At 38.1% G+C, this 21,369-nt stretch overlaps 1 protein-coding gene across 10 annotated transcripts in view; it reads right to left on the bottom strand.

Moving 5' to 3' along the window:
• Window positions 1-18,349, bottom strand: part of XIAP (X-linked inhibitor of apoptosis) — a 31,834-nt gene extending 13,485 nt beyond the window's left edge. For 6 of the 10 annotated variants that reach the window (XR_007509516.1, XR_007509517.1, XR_007509515.1 and 3 more), the window contains exons 1-5: window positions 18,275-18,342; window positions 5,752-6,661; window positions 4,086-4,185; window positions 2,063-2,141; window positions 1,375-1,408 (exon numbers count right to left, since the gene is read on the bottom strand). Coding sequence is in view for 7 of the 10 variants with exons in the window: in XM_049828115.1 (XP_049684072.1) it covers window positions 1,375-1,408; window positions 2,063-2,141; window positions 4,086-4,185; window positions 5,752-6,628 (1,090 nt within the window). In the remaining 3 variants the exon portion in view is untranslated. Of the gene's footprint in view, window positions 1-1,374; window positions 1,409-2,062; window positions 2,142-4,085; window positions 4,186-5,751; window positions 6,662-8,009; window positions 8,598-10,090; window positions 10,345-10,760; window positions 10,923-18,252 lie in introns of those variants that run through there. The other 4 variants (XM_049828109.1, XM_049828110.1, XM_049828111.1 and 1 more) reach the window with 4 other exon arrangements.
• Window positions 18,350-21,369: the final 3,020 nt, after the last annotated feature.

Raw genomic sequence — 21,369 nt, forward strand, 5'->3', positions numbered from 1 at the left:
ATCCACAGCCTTTCTGGGCAACCTGTGCCAGTGCCTCACCGCCCTCACAGGGAAGATTTCTTCCTTATATCTAATCTACATCTACCCTCTTTCAGTTTGAAACCGTTACCTGTTGCGCTATCACTACACTCCTGGTCAAAGAGTCCATCCCCATCTTTCCTGTCAGCCCCCTTTAAGTACTGGAAGGCCACTATAAGGTCTACCTGGAGCCTTCTCTTCTCCAGGCTGAACAACCTCATTTTTTTTGCTATTCAAATCAACTACTTCAACTTCTTAAATAAAATGTCTTATAGAATTAACATCACAAATTCCATAACTGAATGTTAACTGAAATTCTTCCAAAATTCCAAGACACAATAGAAACGTAAGTATTTGGTAACACTACATTAATTTTAATTCAATTCAGGGAAGAAAAAAAAAAATCATGCATATGTTGAGAGAAACCAATAAATAATTTGAATCTACAAAACCAAAACACAGCGCAATCAGCAAGCAAGTAAGTCTATTCAGGATAAGACGTGACACTACTTTGGGAAAATGGGAAACCATTTTTCAGTCTGTTGGACCTCCCCCTTCTCCTTTTCAATGTATTGTTTTTTAATAGATTTTTTAGCAGTGTGTCTTATTTCCAGTTCCTCTATTACATGTAAATGACTAATTTCTTCTTTACTTACTAAGACTGTTCAAAGAGCAAAACTTTTAACCTAATTTTCAGTCTCATAAATGAGCAGTGTGTGAGAGATTTCTAAAACAGGTTTTATGTAACCGCTTTTATTAGCAACAGCTATCATTCCCTGGGATGAAGCTGCTTGACAGTCTTCCTACTACCTCTTTAACTATCTTGTCTTTTTATTGCTTGGTATTTGTGAAAAACATTGCAGGAATGTGTAATACTGGAACACATAACAAGCCATTTAAGTTTTCTCGGCTTCCTAGTCCTTGCCATTTAACAGACCAACTCTTCCTGCCTCATGAAAAGCAACAATGATTGTTTCAGTTCAGTATTCTTTAACATTCATCCCACAGCACTACTAATTCAATACTTGATGCATACTTACTAGCTGCAAAAATAAGACTGCATCCTATACATACTTCTTCCATGGTTTACAATCTTTACTTTACAATATTTATCCAACCATGATTAGATTTCCCCTAAGAGAAATAAAATTCATTCCACAGTTCTTTAGAAGCAATGAAGCAATGGAAGAGTATCATCCAACGATTTGCCTGTCATGCTTTATTTAAAAATGTAATAGGGTTATTTTTAAAATTAACCATTTCCTTTACTATACATACAAATACAGATATACCAAAATGGGGGGGGGGGGGGGGGGGGCGGGTGTTTGTTTGGGATTTATTTCTTTAAACAAATACCTTTAGGAAGTACTGTCCCTTCAGCAGCTTCTGTCTAAAAGTGAAATATAAACAGACAAAATTACATTTCTGGAGGAGGTAGAAGGAAACCTAGACAGTTACAAGGCAGAAAATAGCTATTTGATCTCAGTTTTTTATTGACTAAAGCTATTAAATCTACTCTGAACAATTGCAAAGGGATTGGTGTTTTGTTACGTCTTTCATATTGTTTTAAATTTTCATTTTAACCCATCTTTGCTATAATCATATGTACATGATTATTAGTCTTCAAAGAATTCTAAAATAACATCTGTTTTACTTTTTAGTGACTGCATACAAGTTTAACAATGCTCTACCAACAAGAAAAGAAAAATGATCTACTACAGTTGAATAAGGAAATTATTCATTGTAGACCTTAGGTTCCTAGGCTATTAAAAAACCCAGGACTTGTTCAGTACTAAATATACAACATATACAAGGTACCCTACCTGTGACCCATAACCCAGCTAAGGAGAAATGTGAGATCTATAAACCCTGAATGACAGAACCAAAATATACTTTTGATATCTTTCACTTCTGCCAATGAAAGAAGCAGCAGGAGGACTAAATGACAGGCATATAATTAGAACAGTAACTTCATATGAAAATTATTTTAAGACTGTTTTCTATTTTAACAAGATTATATTTGATTAATAAGAAAGACACTTACTGTTGAATCCCTATATCCATCTCTTAAGTGAACATTATTTATAAATTCTAGTCCCTTTTCCTTTCTCACAAATCTGCACCTATAAATGAAAATATTTAGTTATAATAAAACCGCATAAGCAGCAAACAAAAATTGACTACATAACTTTGAAAAGCTTTGATACATTTCCTACATCATATACAATGCGTGCTTTTGAAATCTCTAAATATTTAGTCAACATCAGTAATGTCATTTAAACATTTCTAAAAACATCTTAATCACTTCAGCAGTACTTACCTTTTTCACATTTTTGGTGAAACAGAAACCTAAGACTTGTTGGCCATGACAGCTGATGCCACAGGTTTATAAAAGTAAAGACTCCAATGAAAAACAAACATTATGTTAAAATGTTGGTTCTTTTAGCTGTTTGCAATCAAAGAAAAGCAGTCACTGGTCAGACAAGTGCTTTTACATGCTTACTTTCACTATTTTCCAACCAGTCCCAGCTACTGGGCAGAGCTCTTCCCTACCAGAAGATTTAGGAATGCAGTAACTCCTCGACAATAACTCCTCCTCCTTCTCTAGCTTCAGCAGTTACTTCACCTTCATGGTGTCCTGTTCATGGGCACAGACAGCACGCTGTGAGACTGATACACTGCCACTGAAGTTGATGTGCAAACAAAAACTCCATATAAGACAGTTAGTGATCTGAGAGGAAGTAATCAAATCTGACATAATTTAAGCAACCTAAAACAAAATCAAACCCATATAAGGAGTGAAAAGTAGCAAGAAAATGTGTCTTAACCATTCACTGCACCAAGCCAAAAACTTGGAATGGCATCTCTTTCAAGTGGCAGAGACTAATAATTAAAAGCTGCCTGTACCACTATTGAAAAAAGGATTGGCTAATACATAAATACTAACTTCCAGCTTCCAGAGACCCTTTCACCACAGAAGACAAATTTGGCAGCTAACACATAAAAGACATTGATTTTATCAATGTTATACAAGTAACTAAGTCTTTGTACTTGGACAGTTTTTATGCACCTGTAAGAAATGATGAGCCATATACTACTCCTCCTTTCCTCAAGACAGATTTTAGACAAAATTGGCAATCTTTCTAAAAACTACTTCTGGGTCTGGAATCCCCAATGCTTTAAAATTACACAAAAGTCTGTTTTGAATTCAATATCACTACTGACTTCTTCAGGTTTGTTTGCACCGTGACAGAAGTATAGTCATTTTGTATCCTGATGTAAGTTACAAACTTTGGCATGTATGAAGCTATTAAAATAACAATTAGAACGCAGTGCTTGGATAATGAGTCAAAAAAATAATCAGATAAGTATTCACAAGACTTAACGATTCTGCTAGCTGAGACATCAGTTAAGTCCAGACACAGAAAGCTTCTCTTCCCTTTAATAATTCCTACAAACAAGCTGACATACAAACACCACTGACTTCGAAGTGAAGTTATTCAGAAGGTAAAACTTCACCGCAACCTTTCAGACTGATCACCTCTAACGATTTAGTTGTGCCCTCAGCCTCTTGAGATTTAGTTCTCTTTCCCACCCACTGCAGAAGAACTCCCTCCTACCTCTCAAAGACGACATTAGGTTAATGTCCTCTTTTGAGGCCTCCAATATAACATTAAAGCATATGTTGATGATTATACATATAATAGCAGGACTACAGAAGGCAGAACAGATGGAACAACAAAAATAAGGACCCCATGCAAAAAATTCCTTAAAATCTTTTCTACTTATTGAAAAGGAAAAACATAAACCATGGAAGATTAACTGATATTCCTTTGGTGCCTACATGATAAAAATAAAGGAGAAGGCAGTAGAGGAGTGCAACTACAAAAATTTCAGGTTTTAATTTTTAATCTAAATTAATATTAATCTAAATTAATATTAACCTAAATAATGTTAAGCCACAGTCAACCGTCTGAAACCTTTTTTAGTATGCTCTGTCATTAAAACATAATATACTGTAAATAAGACTCAGACATGCAACAAGAAAACAGTAAGAAATACCTTACCCAGGAAACCATTTGGCATGTTGATCCCATGGGTCTTCATTTTCCTTCCACTCTTGTAATCCTCCACCACAGTGGAAACAAACCACATGATCACCATTACCTGAGGAAACATACAAGAATAAAGTTACATACTTCTAGTAGGCATAACAGTGAGTTTTCAACTAAAATGTTACATTATTAAGAAAAATTTATTTTATTGATTAGCGATTGTAACTAAAAAGAACTCCATTTTCAAGGACAACATAATATATATGATTTGAAACAAATCTTCAGGAGAGACTTGAGCTTAGAAAATACAAAGAAGTCACATGGAATATCCTGAATTTTATTTTAGCAAGTAATTATACAGATAAAAAGCAAAAGCTAAAAATAATCTATTATCAAATAGCTCAATCCACTGGTAAACAAGCCGTGAAGTAGTCTATCACAAAGAATTAAGGATGTTTACCTGCCTTTTTGGTCCTCCATTTCACCATTAAGATTAATGGGCTCTATAGTGCAGTAGCATAAATGACTGAGGAGTTGTTATGAGAAACTGCATTCTCTCTGTTCTAGCACTATGCCTACTGGAATCAAAGACTGCACCAGAAACTGCTTAGATATTGTGTTTATTGAAATGAGAGGAGGTATTTTTCCTACAGAGCTAAATCATTCTCAGGCCACTGGAAACAGTTTTCATAGAAGTAACTTGAACAGCCATCAGGTCTGATAAGCTGGTGCCACTTTAGTGCACCTCCACAATACAGATCTCATTTGTCTGTGAGAAGCTAGGTTTTAGGAACCCAAGAAGAAATCAGTAAATTGGGTACAAATGTTGCCCATGTATCACCCATACAAGAACATATCAAAGGTTTTATTTATGGCCACAAGTAAAACAAATGTAATCAGATTAAAAAGTTCTTCCAAGAGCTACTAAGATAGCAGCCAATTAAGATGAGAGCAAGAAATTATCCCAGATAATCCCCTTTCCTTCGTGACCTAATAAGAACAACACTTTCCACTCACACAGCATCTCTCAGTGAAGAATTTCAAAGAGCATGAACGGGACTAGGCAATTCAATCTAATTGAGAAACCAATGCACAAAGACACTGGAGTTTTATCCAAGTCATACACTACACATCTAACAGTAAAAGCTGTTCCACTGGAGTCATTGTCTTCATAAAGCTCTTACAGTAGGTAGTAATGGCATTTGCCATTTGCTACTTTCATGTGTATGAATGCTATGATGATGCAAACACTTGTTAACTAAAAAAAAATGGCACAGAACCTGGATTGTCTTGTTCATAGGCTTCTGTACGGGCCACAGGCCCACTCCTTAGACCTAAGGTAGTAGCAGAAGGACAGCACTTCATTTTTTAAAAAATATTAACTTCAATAATTGTCATTGTGCAAGACGTATTATGAGGGTTTTAGCAGGCAAGGAAAACACACTTTAATGTTTTGCTGCTAAAAATGAATTTATGACCAAGTTTATATTTTGCTATTAAAAATACTGGATATAATGTATAGAATTTTACACAAGAACTATGAAAAGTAGTTTACAGAGTAAAGAAATTCTGGCAAATCATTCCATATTATAATTAAAAAAATGCTTATTTTTTCATAACAAGACACTTACTTAAAATTTCCTTGTAAAAGATATCAGTCATTTAAGATCTGGCTTACCTATGCTATAGAAACCAGCTTCAGCAAGTTGCTCCTTGTCAACAGGATATATCCAAGTTAAAAATGTTTGTAAACGTCTTCCATATTTTGCCATAAATGGATTCCTTGGATGCTGTGCGCTGTTCAAACCACTGCTCCCAAGCTCAGCAGGAATAGATTCACTTGGAACATTTCCAACATCCCGGCCCAGGACAAAAAAGCATTTGGGAAAATGCCTCTTGTGTTCTGACCAAGCTCTGTCACTGGGTTCCCACTTTTTCAATTTTCCACCACAACAAAAACACGCCACTTGATCATCAACACCTGTATAATAGAATCCAGCATTAGCTAATTCCTTTGGTGTCAACTGGCTATTGAGGGGCCAGCTGTGAAAAGACTTTAATCTTGTCTCTTCACTACACATAGCAGGGTTTTTAGGATACAAAGTATCTGACATATCCACAACCTGCCTAGTTCTCAGGAGGTAATCTGCCTCCACATCAGATGTGTCATCCAGAGTACATGGGAGGGCTGAATTGCTGGAACCGTTTTCAGTTCTATGCTGGTAGTTCTGAGCGAGAGGATGTATGTTATTTTCCAGACAAGTAGATTCAGTAATAAATTTGCAATTTGGGGAAAGCTTTTTGTGTGTCTCAACTGCAGAATCCCCAGGCGCCCATCCTTCAATAGTTGTATTGCAACTGAAGCACTTCACTTTGTCACCTTCTCCAGTATAAATAAAGCCAGCTTGTGCTAGTGCTGATGTTGAAACCGGACAGCTAAGTGGAAATTCAACAAAAGTTCCTAGTCGGCAGTGTTCCTGTGCCCATTCCTGGTCATGGTCAGCATCTGGAGTGGCACAAGCTTCAGAGATGTTATCTGGGACATTACCCGTCATCTCTTCATACGTAGGGCTCTCCTTTCAGATTTCCTAAACAAAGAATAAATGTTTTAATTTCACAGACAGAAGAATAGATCGTACCCATATGCAAGCCTGGAAACTGGCTAGATGAAACTAGCCATCCTTTATGTATCAAAATAATACCTCTTCCTCTTCCCTCCTATCTCACCCTTGCCTGCCTCCCCTGCCACACAGAAGCAAACACCAGAACATTAAAACCAAAATAAAAACACGATCCATAAAGAAAGGCAGGAAGATCATGAAATTTTATAGGCCAATAAAAATTTACCTGGAAAACACACAGGTTTATACTTTTACAGCTTTAAAAGCAGGTTCTACTTATTAACAAATAAACACTGCAAGAATGAAATCAACAAAATATTTAACAAAAGATCTGGGCAAAACCCTGCCAAAAGGCTTCCGAACCTGAAACACGAAGATATTGAATTTAAAATACTGATCTAAGCCAGACCACATCTGCAAGATTTTACAGCCCAGTTCTGAAACACAACTATCTTTATTTTGCCCCATACGAAGGCCATGACCACCATGCCCATTATAGATGGGCATCAACTAATAAAACCATCAACAAAAAGAAACATGCCTTTGGACTTGTGTTATATTGTAAAGACACACATCTCAGTTTTCCTTTTAGCCAAGTATCTTGTGAAATAAACTATCAGTTGTTTCACTGGGACATTTCACCAAAGTGCTGTGCTCTGCTTTTAAGGTCAGCGTCTTGGACTACCCAGCACTAGCATTCACACCCAGCAAACTGCTTCCACTTTCCCACACCCTGCCTATGCTCTCTATCAGGAGTTCCTGTGCCTCTGCCATCACCTCAGCTTTTCCTCCCTGAAGGAATGTCATTCTCCTTACCACCTGTCCCACATTCCTATTCCTGCCTACACTTTTCCAGGGTGAGTACTGACTGCTAGTCCTGCCGTGCGCCCTCCTACGCCAGAAGGCTGCTAAAAGCACTCAGACAAGCCCCTTCTTTCACAGGGATGAAAAAGAAACAACTTGGCTCCTGCAGGTCCTATGCAAGAACCACAAACTGACGCAGTCATCACCTTCATCCCAAGATGGATGAAGTCAGAGCACAGTAAAAATTCATCTCTTGTCCTGACAAGTGCGGTGATATTATTGACTTACAAAGTCTTCGGTAAACACAGGCTACTGCTGATACACATCGCAAACTTAGTCCTTTATTAAGTGGTAAATAAAATTATTATGAGACTGCCCAAATGGACTTCCTAGGACAAAGCAATAATAATTCAGCAATTAGCAAAAAGAAATGCATATAAGGAAGAACAGAATATGTATTTATTTGAACAAGTGTCCTCCGTCCTGAAATGTATCTATTTCCAGTCCTCACCTTTGTAAGGTAAGCCATCAGGTAAAAATTCAGTTTCCTCAACATGCTCCTTCCTCAACACCTGTATTAAGACTGATTATACTTTCTGTAAGGTCAATGCAGATGTTACAATTATAATAATTGCTTATATAATACCAGATTTAGCTTCTACAGGAAGGACAAAACCCTTTTTAAAGTTCAGAAGGGGAAGGGGAAAATTAAAATGACTACGCATTGCAGGATCGCTGCTTCCTTTGCCTAGATGACAAAGATAATTCACCTATAAGCAGGTAGAGAAAATATGACGTTAGAGACCCCGCATGCTTGCTTCATGTAATCATAGATACAAGACTACTTCTGAACACCAGCTTTAATTCCTTCTCTAAGTCAGTTCGTGACTAATGTAATGACACTAGAAATTATACTGTGGTTTTCTGTTTTAGCTTAGCAAATTCAAAAATAGCTTCTGAATAAATTACATTGACTGACCTACAAATATGACCTATATGCTTGTTTTGACTTTGAAGGGCAAAAAAAAAATAAATCAGTAATTACATGTAGTAATATGAAAGCTGTCACAACACATGTATTTTTTACTATACGTGTATATTGAAAACAATCAATTTTTATAGCAAAAGTTTAAAAGTTCATGTTTATTTCTTTTTAAAATCTTATTTTAAATCCTCTAGGACTGTTTCTGTACAGATCTCAAGTGACCTTATGGGTCTATCACCATTACTACTACACTGCATTCATAAAATAATCTGTATTACTCAAATACCATTAGCTGCATACTAATTTTCTTATCTGTATGCCTAAAAGACTTTCTACAAGGTGGCAAACAAAGCCTACCTCACATCCTCTAGAGACTCCTTTTCAAAATGTCTGTTGAAAAAATAAAACAAATGCATATGCTTTCAATGTATGATTAGCAGTGTATCTTAATTTCTATTTTACTTATATACAAATGAGTTCAGAAACAGCAAAAAACCAACTCATCCTATTTAAATTTTTACATACTAACTTTTTTTTGTTTATATTTACTTTAAAATCAGAATAGAGCTGCTACATCCATCTTTGATCTGTTGCATACAAAGTTACTGTGGCAAATCAGAGGCATCTACTCAGCCATGCTCTGTAACTTGACCTCCCTGTCCTTAGTGAAATCTGGGGTAGAGACAGACCAAGGTTCAAGCCTGACATTATCTCAGGAATTTACTGGTGACACAAAGATCACCCTTGGTTTGTGCATTTTTGTTCCTTATGCCATATGGGGTGACCACATATTACAATGATCACTAAGATATATGAAGTTAAAAAACAGTTAAGAGACAGAATTAATTATGTCCCCACTTCTCGTAAACTACCTACATGTTCTGTTTTAAGCACCACTTAACTGCTCTGTTATCAGAACTCATCGTAAAATCTGCCATTCTTAAAAAGAAGTCTGATAGAGCAGTCTTGTATGCATAAAGAATAAAAAATAGGTTAATATATACCAGGTGCATATAACTTCATTATAACATGAATGCACTGCTTACAGTAAGGCATTCTTTTTCATAAGCTAAAGAAGGTATTTTACCAAAGCAATTTGAATAAATATTGTATCCTAACTAAGGCCCAGATTCTCCAGTGCCCTCTGACAGGGACGATCTTCAAATCATACTTATGCTGCATAAGCAAGCCTGCATCTTGCAGTACTTTTCTGGATTCTTTCACTAAAACTCTCTCCCTCCAACATCAGAAAATTTAAGAAACATCATAACATTTTTATTTTTTTTTAAATATAAAAGCTGAAAATTCTGAAAATTTTTATTTCATGCAATTGGCAAACATCTACTTTTTAGATAATTTCATTCCAAAGACCCCACTTCTTTTAAAGCAGGCTTCATTTTCAGAGTGCCTATAAACATATATTATTTAATTGTGCATTTTCTCTTCTTATTCCCAAATAACTTCTCACCTTTAAAAATACAGGCTGCAGAACTCAAAATATCATAGAGGTCATACATCTCATATATAACAGACCTTCCTAATGGAAATAACAGCACAAGTTCTAAACTATTACTTAAATCAGTTTGTACTAGTTTTACTCCACTCACTCTGTCGATCCTCTTGGTGTGTCCTGGAAAGATGTGTGCATGTTTTAATGACACTAAGGAACTGAGAAGGAAACACCTGAGCAAAGACACAAAGAGGGAAGGAAGAGGATCAAAGACCAAACTGAAATATTAGAGATCAGGATGGAGATGATATTCAATTAACCAAGATGTTCTTTTTCAGTTTTATTGATTACTTTTAATTAACTGTGAATGCTAGGCAAAAAACAAACTAACAGAACTACCTAAAATTAAGTATCCGTACCACCCTCAACTGCAATGGAAACTAAAGGACAATGCCTTTCAGCCATGGTAGTCTGGCTAGATGGTAGACACAGTGGTATCTGAAGCAGAAAAAAAATATCTCTATGTACTGTACTGGAAGTTCTAACAGATGAGGGAAAATGTAATTGGAAATAAGCATTAGGATAAAACTAAAAATACCTACACATAATGCATTAATCACTCACAACGTTGAGATGAGCGGCTTTATTCTTTCAAGCATATTTTTCTACAATGCTACAAATACTTCGATACTCCTCCTGTTAACACGGTGAGTAAAAAAATTATGTCCTCAACATGGCAATAATAAAAATATCTGCCACATTTGGATTCTCTGGAGGTAAGCAATCTAGCTCAATCTCACAATGAAAACAGCGTGAAAAGCACATACCAAAAGAGCAGCGAGTACTGACAGAAGGTCCAATCACCACAGATCAATTCTTTAATATGAAGTAACTGTTTCAAATTATATCAACCACATTACTTAATCTTGATCTTTTGGAGCAGAAAGACTCAACCATCCCTCTAGAAGCCTCTCAAAACCACGTCTAAATACTGCAGTGACAGAAGCAGGACAAATCCCTCACAGGTATGTGCTAGCTTTAACAACGCTCCATCCACATTATGAAGCCCTTTCCTTACGACAGCCCCTCTAAACATAGTTGGTTTACATTTCAGTATAATTTTATCTGAGAGAAAAAGACATTAACATATTTATTAAGCATTGAGGCAAACTCTTCGCCTGTGTAAGTACTGCTTTAAATACAAGATTAGTACTACTTTAAATGCAATACCAAGTTTAATTATTTCTATTTCAAGCAACTGTTAAAAGCAACTGTTCAAAGTGTAAAATTAAAACTAGCTTAGGAGTAGTATTTCTACACAGGTCTTTTAACAGTTGCCTTACTCCAAATAATTGGAGTAATGCTGCTACTGAACAATACCTTGCACCATAACAACACTCAGACAAACATTAACTGCAGAAGAAAAATAACTGAAGGTAAAACTTTGAATTGTTTACGGCAAAGAAACACAAATTCATAAAAAGCACCCAACTAAGATGTGCACACAAGACTTTACAATACATACCAGCAGCAAACCCGAGTTCAGAGAGTATACTTCATGTATACGGAAGTTAATTAAGCCTTTCTGCACAGATTTAATCACATATGAAGTAAAAGTAGAATGTCCAGAAATGTTAAAGTTCATCTTTACTTACAAAACCGAGATTTTTTTAATTATTATTGAAGCATTATATATCTTCTTATATATGCAGTGAGTAAACAAAGCCTATTTTAGCCTGAAAGAATGCCAGAAGCTGAGCCAAGTTTAATCCTCCTTTTAAACATCTGAAGGCATTTGTCACAAGACACCTCCCACTTTCAAGCTGAAGTACCAATTTATATAGTCTATTGATTACGTTTCAGAAGGAAAAATAAAGACAAGAATTTATAGCAAAAATGTTAACTTACTCAAAATGCAAAATTGTACTGTGGTTTTGCAAGACAAACATGTTCAATTCAGCTTTTAAAATAATAAGAGGTATGATTTTATGCAAAAATATGACATCATCACATTACCTAGATCTGAAATGCTTCAAAGAAAAAGTATAGAACCCACTTTTCTCTTTCAAGTATATTTTATTAGACATGATTATTTCCATCCTTAATCCTAAAACAGACTGGCATTATAAGGAGTTATTTTTAATTCTTCCACATGACAAGCATGGCAGTAATGTCCGAGTCAGAAACCTACTTGCACAGCCTCATGTTCCTGACCAAAGGGTACATAAACATGGAGCTTCTATTGCTTGACATGCTGACTATGAGAGCAATGTTAGTGTTTATTGTTGACTGAATTTTGAAATGTGAGAGTAGTGCACCAAGTAAATATCAAACAGAACATACTGTACCAGCTGACACACAGATTATGCATATGTCACTTCACTGAATTTCACTTCGTGCCTGCTCAGCTGCAATTAGATCAAGGAAGGGGCATGCTGCTAACTGAAATCATACTTGCAAAGATTAAAACCACAAGAAACACAGGATTTATTTAAACAGTGTTTACAAATCTTAGCATATTTACACGTTATTATCAATAGCCATTTTTTTAAAAAATTCTGCTTAGAGATTTTTTTTCTTTATTTTATCAAGAGGGTATGTATCTACACAACGCCTTTTGATTCAGTGCCAAAGCTTACATAAATCCATCAGCTCAGCTTCATTTGTCTGTTTTTCAAACAGGTCCTACTTAGCTTCCCATCAGGGTTTATCATCATAGGAAGTCAGTCAGCTGCTCAAGGTTACAGTAGGCTATTAGATCCTCCTAATTCTTGACTCTAGTCACAAAGACTTTTACACTCTCTCCATCTTACAAATAAATATAACCAGGCCAATAGAAACATACCATTTTGAGAATGATTTTCATATTGTATTTTTCTTCACAAAGAAGTCATATGGGTATGGAATAGAGCAATGAAGAAGAAGAATGGATACATGGCAGTGCTCTCAGTAGATAAGAATGGGACAAATTTGCATCTGCCAAGGGCAGAGAAAAAAAAAATTGTTTTTGTGAACTTGCAAGATAAATGTCTTCAGACGAACTTTAGCTGTATGTACGGTAAGGAAGGAGTAAATACCAACCGCTATAGAAAAAACTGGCATGCTATAGTCTAAGTACGCAGTCCTACAGAGATGTCAGAAGTCAAACTTAAGACACAATCAATCAGAGCCATTAATGAATGTATAAATCAGCATTAACCAAAGTTAACAAGGAAGAGGAAAGACTACAGGTCTGGAGAAAATCATTTTAGCTCTACCACACCTTGCTAAGTGTTTAGTACAAAGTGAAGTGTGAAAGAGATGTTGGCATTTTTAATTTGGACACAGAAAATCTAAAGCAAAGGTTTAGTTCTGACAGCTGCTGCCACTGAAATGAATTGCCTACAGATGACAGTACCTAAAAATAAGGGGTGGGGGTGGACACCAACCCCCCCAAAACACCAAAAAAAACCCCAAACCAATAAAAAAAAAAATCCTACCAAACCTCAAGCATACTGAGAAAGAGATGGAAAGAAAGACTAAAGGTAAAAGTAGACATCAGGAGAGCCAACACCAAGAGCACAAGTCTTCAAATAACCCCTCACCAAAACAAAACAAAACTATAAAAAAGGAAGGAGCAGTCCTGACAGTCTCAAGTTTCTCTGGCTGTTCCAGTAAGATGAATGTTTCATTCATTGCTTAAGCAGAAATACAATGAACTATTTTTCATGAAAGGCACTGTACTCCTGCAAATCATACAGAAATCTGTGTATGATTTAGCTATCAATTTTTAATTATGAGGTTGCATGAACTGTACCATTTAAAATTATTGAGATACTGTAAGTATTCTTTCAGGCAAATTATAGGGAAAGAATAATTTTTACATTACTGGCTTCCCCCGCCCCCCCAATTTGGAAAATCAGTCTACTCGTTTTTCCATCCTGTTTCCCTATCTCCTACCAGTATCTTCATTGCTTCATTATTCTACTATTGCTCCCTCTTATAAAAGGATTCTTGTAAAACTCACTGTGAAAATACATTTCAAATTCAGTACAACACTACCACATGGGAGGGGGAATCAATTTTTTTATTATATTTTTATATTATACACTTTTATATTATACACTTACATTTTAGTCATACAATTCAAGTGATATAAAAATCTATGGTTTATATAATTTTTATGTTTTTACTTTATAACATTTACTTCATTAACTGCTGTATTAACAGGAATTTGATTTAGCTTCAAGTTCTTCCCCAAGAAATTGCAACTAAACTTGCAGAACTCTTCCCTCTAATAAAAAAACAGCTTGGAAGTTGTATTAAATGTAATTTGAAGCATACTTCCATCCATGAAAGTCTACCAATATGTTTTGGGGGCTATGCAAGCTATGCCGTTCCTACCTGCCTAAAAGTAGAAATGACAAGTTACTTTTGTCAACTACGAAGCAGATGAGCAGAAAGAAGGTTTAAATCTGTGATTATAAAGTGTATCACTATAGAAATGTAACCCCTAGAAGTTGAGCTACTACTCTTTTTGTAAGAAACAAAAAAATACCCAGTCATTGAGGGTATAGTCATTAAGTAGAATAGTAAAAAATGCCTAGCAAAACCTGCAGTGCTGCCGGATGCATCTCCTTTCCTGAGTAGGAGCTGTGTTCCAGCTTTTAGTATAGCATCCTTTTACAAATCCTTTCAACTTAGAAGAGAAGGCTCCAGGGAGACCTTATAGCAGCCTTCCAGTACCTAAAGGGGGCCTACAAGAAAGCCAGAGAGGGACTTCTTAGAAGGGCATATAGCAATAGGACAAGGGGTAACGGCTTTAAACTGAAGGAGGGTAGATGTATGTAGATATATGTAGATCTTTAGATGATGTTTAGACTAGATGCAAGGAAGAAGTTCTTTACTGTGAGGGTGGTGAGGCACTGGCACAGGTTGCCCAGAGAGGCTGTGGCTGCCCCATCCCTGGCAGTGTTCAAGGCCAGGTTGGATGGGGCTTTGAGCAACCTGGTCTGGTGGAAGGTGTCCCTGCCCATGGCAGGAGGGTTGAACTAGGTGGTCTTTAAGGTCCCTTCCAATCCAAACCATTCTGTGATTCTATAATTGAAGAAAAAGATGAAAAAACAGGGCATGTTTCCTCAAAGAGGCATAATGATATGGAATTTTAGCTACAGCAACATGATTAATGCCACAGCAAAACTGCTGAATCTTCTGGATTCTAAAGAGAAGTTGTAAAACCACAGGAGTACAGAGAGCCTGTCACCTCCTGCCTCGCCCACTGGCAAGGGTGTTCACTTCCACCCAGCTAATACTCCCGATAATGCTAGTGCCAATTAGTTCATTATTCACATTCATTTAACTGCAGCCTAATGCAGAAGCAGCATCATGATACTTTCCGGTATCACTAGCGTGAATGTTTTGCCATTAAAGAATGACATGAATTTATACATATATTTTTACATACATACTACACACACACGTATGTACTTATACACACGCACAACTCAGCATCTTGTAAACTTGGAAACCTGTCTTGAAATATCCCCTATATTTTAATTTCAAGTCTGTCAGGAAATTGGGATGACTTGGGGATTAATTCTAATTATAATATTGTACCAAAAGTGAAATATGAAAGTTGCACCTGTTGAAAACACTCCACTTGCCTTTCTACTTAATAAGAAACTGTACAAAACAGAAGGGGAAGGACAACAAACTGCAAGATATGTGCAGCTTCATTTTACATTTTATATGATAGGAGTGACATTCAATTCAAGCTTTGTGGCATGCCTTCTTCAGTCTTAACATACTTTCAACCTTCACACAGAGCTACTTTTTTTCATGTTCAGAAATCTTGCTATTTCTGGAGCCTGACTTTCGATCGTCATCTTCAGAATATTTTGGATTAGAACTCCGCAAGACAGACCATGTGCTATGAAAAATAAAAAGCAGCAAAGTACTGTATGCTGCTAACTTCTGAAACAAAAAAATGCAAACTTACAATAGTTATTCCCTAAGAAATTAGTATCCAATCAGCCAAGTTTAGTAATAATCAAAGCAGATACTGGTCTCATCTCTATTTTCCACCAACCTTTAAAACAAAATTTACACTCCTGTTGGTAGAAAAAACAAAGGTAAAAAATTTTCCTTTTCACATAACCTTCAGCATAGTTTACAAAGGCACAACTCCAAAACTATGATTAAAAAAAAAATTTTAAAAATCTATCCTTTGCCCAAGAAATATAAATTAAAATATATTCTAAAGATGAAAGTGTCTGAGGTCAGGGAAAAGTCTGAAATTCAGATGTTTTACCGAAACTAGCAAGGGGCATAAGATTGGGGAAACTCCAGATTATCCAGAGGGCAAAAGAAAATCTAGGCATTAAAAACTAGAGGGCAGCAAAAAGGAGAAGGACTGTAACAGCAGATGGAATAAGATCCAATGATCCAGCCTTCTCTTCTCTCTCCTAGGAAATTCTGCATCTGATTATAAATTGGATGTTCTGAAGCTCTTCAACTCCCTCCAGTTGTCTCGCCCACCCTGGGAGGACAGCAACACACGTAGAAGCACTATCACAGGTACACAGAGGCCTGAAAAGAAATCCATCTTCATACTTCAGAAAACCAAGATACAAACACATGTTTTCTTACTGTTCTGATAACAAATGCAAGTCTGCCTCGTATCAGTGGGAGCAGTCAAAAAAACTCCACAACCAGACAACCACCCTCATCAGAATTCTTTCACTTTTGCTGCTGGTTACAAAGGGCAAGGTCAGAGGAGGTACAGAATAATCATTAATTTGTTCCTTTGTGCTTCTTGGCCAATGCTGTAGGTGCCAACTTTTCTACAGAAAGTAGTTGGGTGTTCTTTAAAGAGCCTCAAAGATAACTGCAAAGCAGTCAAGTAGATAGCAAAATGAAGCACTTAAGAGGATGAAAAAAATCCAAATAAAAGCTTAATCAACAAATCCATCACATGAAAACCTGCTGTCTTAGAGACAATACTTCACTGTTGTCTTCTGTGTTATGTGTTGATTTATTTCAGGATAAACAAAGAGTAGATTAAGTTAACGTATCTCCTACTGCTCTTTGGTAAGGTATTAGATTTTTTTTAAAAGTATTTGAAAAAAAAAAAAGTGATTTCCCTGCCCAGACCCCAGCTGGTTGCTTTTCCTTCCAAACTGGTCTACCATAAGATCCTGCAGTTTCTAACTGTTTATTTAAGGGACAAAAATCTTTCTGCTTAGCTATAAGAAATACTAAAATGCAATGTAAGGTTGTAGCAATGAAGGGATATTGCAAGTAGCTCTGCAAAAACATCTAAAAGTGGTTTCAAGAACAGATTTATACTCTTTAGCAGAGGCACATTAACAACAGTTAAAAAGGACAGAAACTACTAAAAGTAGTTCTTACAACCATTTATAGGGCTTCTATCTGGAAGACAGGAGCATCAGAGAGACAGTAGTACAGAAACACACTAACTGTTAAAGAGAAATATAGCAGCATAAATACATAGCCATTGTGCAAAACAGAACTGCTTGAACCGAAGTTTGAATTACAGCTGGAAAAAAAGTGCACCCAGTGAACTTCTTCCTGCAGAATTAATAGGTACTGAATTCTTACCATAGAGAACCTGAACAAAACTGCGTTTTTACTAACAAGAGACAGAAAGGGCATTCTACAAAAAAAAAAAAAAAGAAAAAATTATTTTTAATTAAATTTAAATTAAAATTTAAAAAGAAAATTTAAAAAAAAAAAGAAAACAGAAAGAGCAGGCAAGGGGAGACAATATTCAAATATGTCAAAAGAACCAAAGAGGACCACAAAAGTGCATATTAGCATAGACAAATTTTTCTTTTACTTATGTAAAGAGAACACAACATTAAACGTTCTCTTCGGAGGAAAGTCGCTCGCGGACCTTCGAGCTGGCAGCCGGGGCGCGGATCGCAGACTTGCCCGGAGGGTGGCTGCCGGCCCCGGGGCTGCGGTCAGGGTGACCGTCACGGCGGGGCAGGCCCGGCCCGGCCCGGCCGCTCACGGCGAAGGGGGCGCGCCCCGTCCCCATGGCAACACCTCCCCCGGATGGCGACCACCCCCGCCGCCGCCTGCGAGAGGCCGGGGGCAGCGGCGTCCCCACCCGCCCTCGGCACCCCCGGCACCATCTGCGTGAGGGGCGGGAGGGCCCCGGGCAGCGCGGAGGGACCGAGATCCCTGCCCCGCGCGGGGAGCCCCGCCGAGCTGCCCGGGGGCAGCGACAGCCGCCGGAGCGGGCAGCCGGGGAGCCCGTCCCGCCCTCTGCCCCGGGGTAGCGAGCGCCACGGCCGCGCCCGCCTGACAACTCACCGCGTCGCGTCCCCCGCCTTACCGGCACCGGCTCCGGGAACCGCTCAGCCCCTACCGCACGCCGAGAAGATGGCGGCTCCCGGCAGCCTCTCCGGCCCCCCTCCGCGGCGCGGAGGCGAGAAGGGAGCGGCTCCCCCTGGCGGGCTGGGGTGGCGCGGCAGGCCGGCGCCCGCCGGCGGAGGGCGGCACGCAGTGGCGGCAGGCGGGAAGCGCAGAGCGGCAGCGCCCGCCTCAGCCCCGCGCCTCACACTCCTCAGCCCCGCGCCTCACGCTCCTCAGTCCCGCGCCTCACGCTCCTCAGCCCCGCGCCTCACGCTCCTCAGCCCCGCTCCTCAGCCGCCTCAGCCCCGCGCCTCAGCCGCCTCAGCCCCGCTCCTCAGCCGCCTCAGCCCCGCACCTCAGCTCCTTCTGCTTTGTCCCCTCAGCACCTCAGCTCTCACCGCGCTCCTGGTCCACACCAGCCCAGCCAGCCCGGAGGTTTCCTCTCCTCACTCAGCATTTCCAACAGCCCCTTCATTTCACACCATCTTCTCCAGATGGTTTCTGGTGCGGAGCACTCCCAGCACTCTCCTTTCTCTCACCCCTTGTCTCTGCAATTACAGGTTATTATTGTTGTCCCACAAGCGGGGTTCGATACCCGGTGTGCAATAAGCCAATCTTACACACAGAGCCAAGATCTTTATTTATTTTATGTTTGCGTGAAGATGGGTGCTAGCTGATAATTCCACAAAGCTAGCACGCCACACCAAAGAACTAAAATGTATTTATTCTGTTACATGATTAGTAAAAACCCGCCTAAATTTACGTTCATTGGTTGGGCTGGTAGTCACCATCTCATCTACTATCGATTTAGTTATATCTAAATTAGCCTCGCTTGCTATGTAAATTAGCAAGCATGCTCCTTGCAGGTGTGTGTGGGCAAGTCTTTCCATCTTGAACTGAGCCAGTGGTTGGGATCTCCCCCTGCCACCTTCACCTTTCATACCTTTAACCGGTTCAGGCTGCTTTGGCAGTCATCCGGCCTTCAGCACCTTCTGGAGCAGGATCTTTCCTTTTTATCAGTCTTTAGTTCCTCCTTCAAGGATATAGTCCTTAGCAAAGCATGTACTGTCTAGATGAAGTAACCAGGCCTACATGGTGAAACTATTGAGTAAGGGTCCTCCTTAGAGGACAATGCGTCATATTTAACCATAAATTGAGCAGAATCACCACCGTCAGGCCGTAACTCAAACACAGGGTTCCATTATGCCTTAAATCTGTTAAAGACAGAGCAGTGCAATGGGGACGGGAGCTCCCGGACAGCCTGTCCATGTGAAGTCTCATGGATGCTGTCGCCGGCCAACTGACAAGATCGATACTAATAAAGCTACAAGTTTGACCTAAATAAGGTGTGGTTCTTAAGAACCACCTTGGCTGAAAGATTGCATGACAGTGCAGTTATTTATTCTGAAATTTATAGACTTCACTGAACTGGCTACATAAGGGAATTGAGAAATCATCTACCAGACGCTGATCTTCTAAGTACTCACAGAAGACATGAGATGCCTACCGGCAATACTTCTGAGCACAGCTTGGGCTGTATTGTAATTGTTTCTTAATCTTTGCTCATAAATCATAGGGATATTAAAGCAAAGCAGGTAGTACTACTTATTAGTAAGTTTGCCAGAGACTGGCCTTTTTTTTCTCCAAATCTGAAGATTTATGTTCTCACTAGCTATTATAAATTTCATGTATTTGGACTAGAATTTTCCAAATCAGTCAGAAACCTCAGGCTATTTTCTTTGGTAGTTGTAGGCAAAATCACCTAATCATTTGAAAGACTAAGATGGTTGTTGTGCAACATTAAAATATTCCATTAACCTTTTTCTTTTTTATTAGAAGCTCAGGTGCCCTCATGATTGATCCAACACATTTTAACGTAGCCAAGATACTTGGATTTATGTAAGGGACCTGACTCCTGCTATCCTCAAGACAAGTCAGCTACTTGGAGTAATGTTCTCAAACTTTGTTGGTTTTCCCATTAAGCATATGATCAGGAGCGACCTACTTTTTTCAAATCATATATCTCCAAAGACTTGTGGCAGATAGCTCAGGACAGTTTCAGGAGAAGCAGTCTAATTATACAATGTGCCAGAATGTTTGCAGATTCCAGGGCTTAGACTGAAAGCACTTTTGGATAAGGATTGTTTCTTACTTTATGTTGTCCAGCATCTACTAAGATCCCATTTTGATTCAAAGCTTCTAGTTATTAGAAGTAACTATAGTAACTTCCATTACTAAAAGTAATGAAATAGTAACAAACTCCCTTTGGTCAATTAGAAAAAAATCATAATGACTATTCAGTAATCAACAACAATAGTGAATAACTAGGGATGCAAGTCCACATACTACTTGCTCTTTGTTCAAAAAAGAATGACCCATAACCTAAAACCTTGCATTTACTGATGCAGCCTAATGGTGATGCTGAGCCTATAGGAAATAAACAAAAGATTTCCCTGAACTAAAGGAAAAATAGTTCAAAAAGTCTGAGACTTTTGAAATACTTTGAGACTAATGAAAAACTATCAGAAAAGATATTACTACAGATAGGTTCTTGTTAATATTGCTCTTAAAGAAAACAATTTGACTGCAGTGCTAAAAAACCTTTTGTAATTTTATGCTGCAAAGATGTGATTATGCCCATGATTAACTTTAGGCAAACAATTAGTTTACAATCCAACTTAAGTCCTGTAGTTCTAATACTTATACTTGTTGTTGTGCAAAAATAAATATAAATATATATATTTCACAGTGGCTCTTAAAAGTAATCATATCCTTAGACTTGTTTCCATACTTCTGGCATCTGGTGAGGTTACTATGGCCCTCAGTCCTTCATGAAAATAAATAAGTTTTCCAGTCCCTCACTGGTCATGCGTTGGCCAATTTCTCAGGCTATAAGTATAGAGTAAAAACAAGAAATGGATTAATTTCTAAACAAGAAAACTGTACTGAAAATGCAGACCATTATTCAGGGAAATACTACAAAACTATTATTTAAGTATTTCAGGGATGTTCTTTAATGTGAAAAGAGATGGCCTCAAGAAATGTACTATGGAAACAAATCTCTTTAGACACATA

The sequence above is a fragment of the Accipiter gentilis genome, chromosome 24 (assembly GCF_929443795.1).
Source record: "Accipiter gentilis chromosome 24, bAccGen1.1, whole genome shotgun sequence".
NCBI classification, from domain to species: domain Eukaryota; kingdom Metazoa; phylum Chordata; class Aves; order Accipitriformes; family Accipitridae; genus Astur; species Astur gentilis.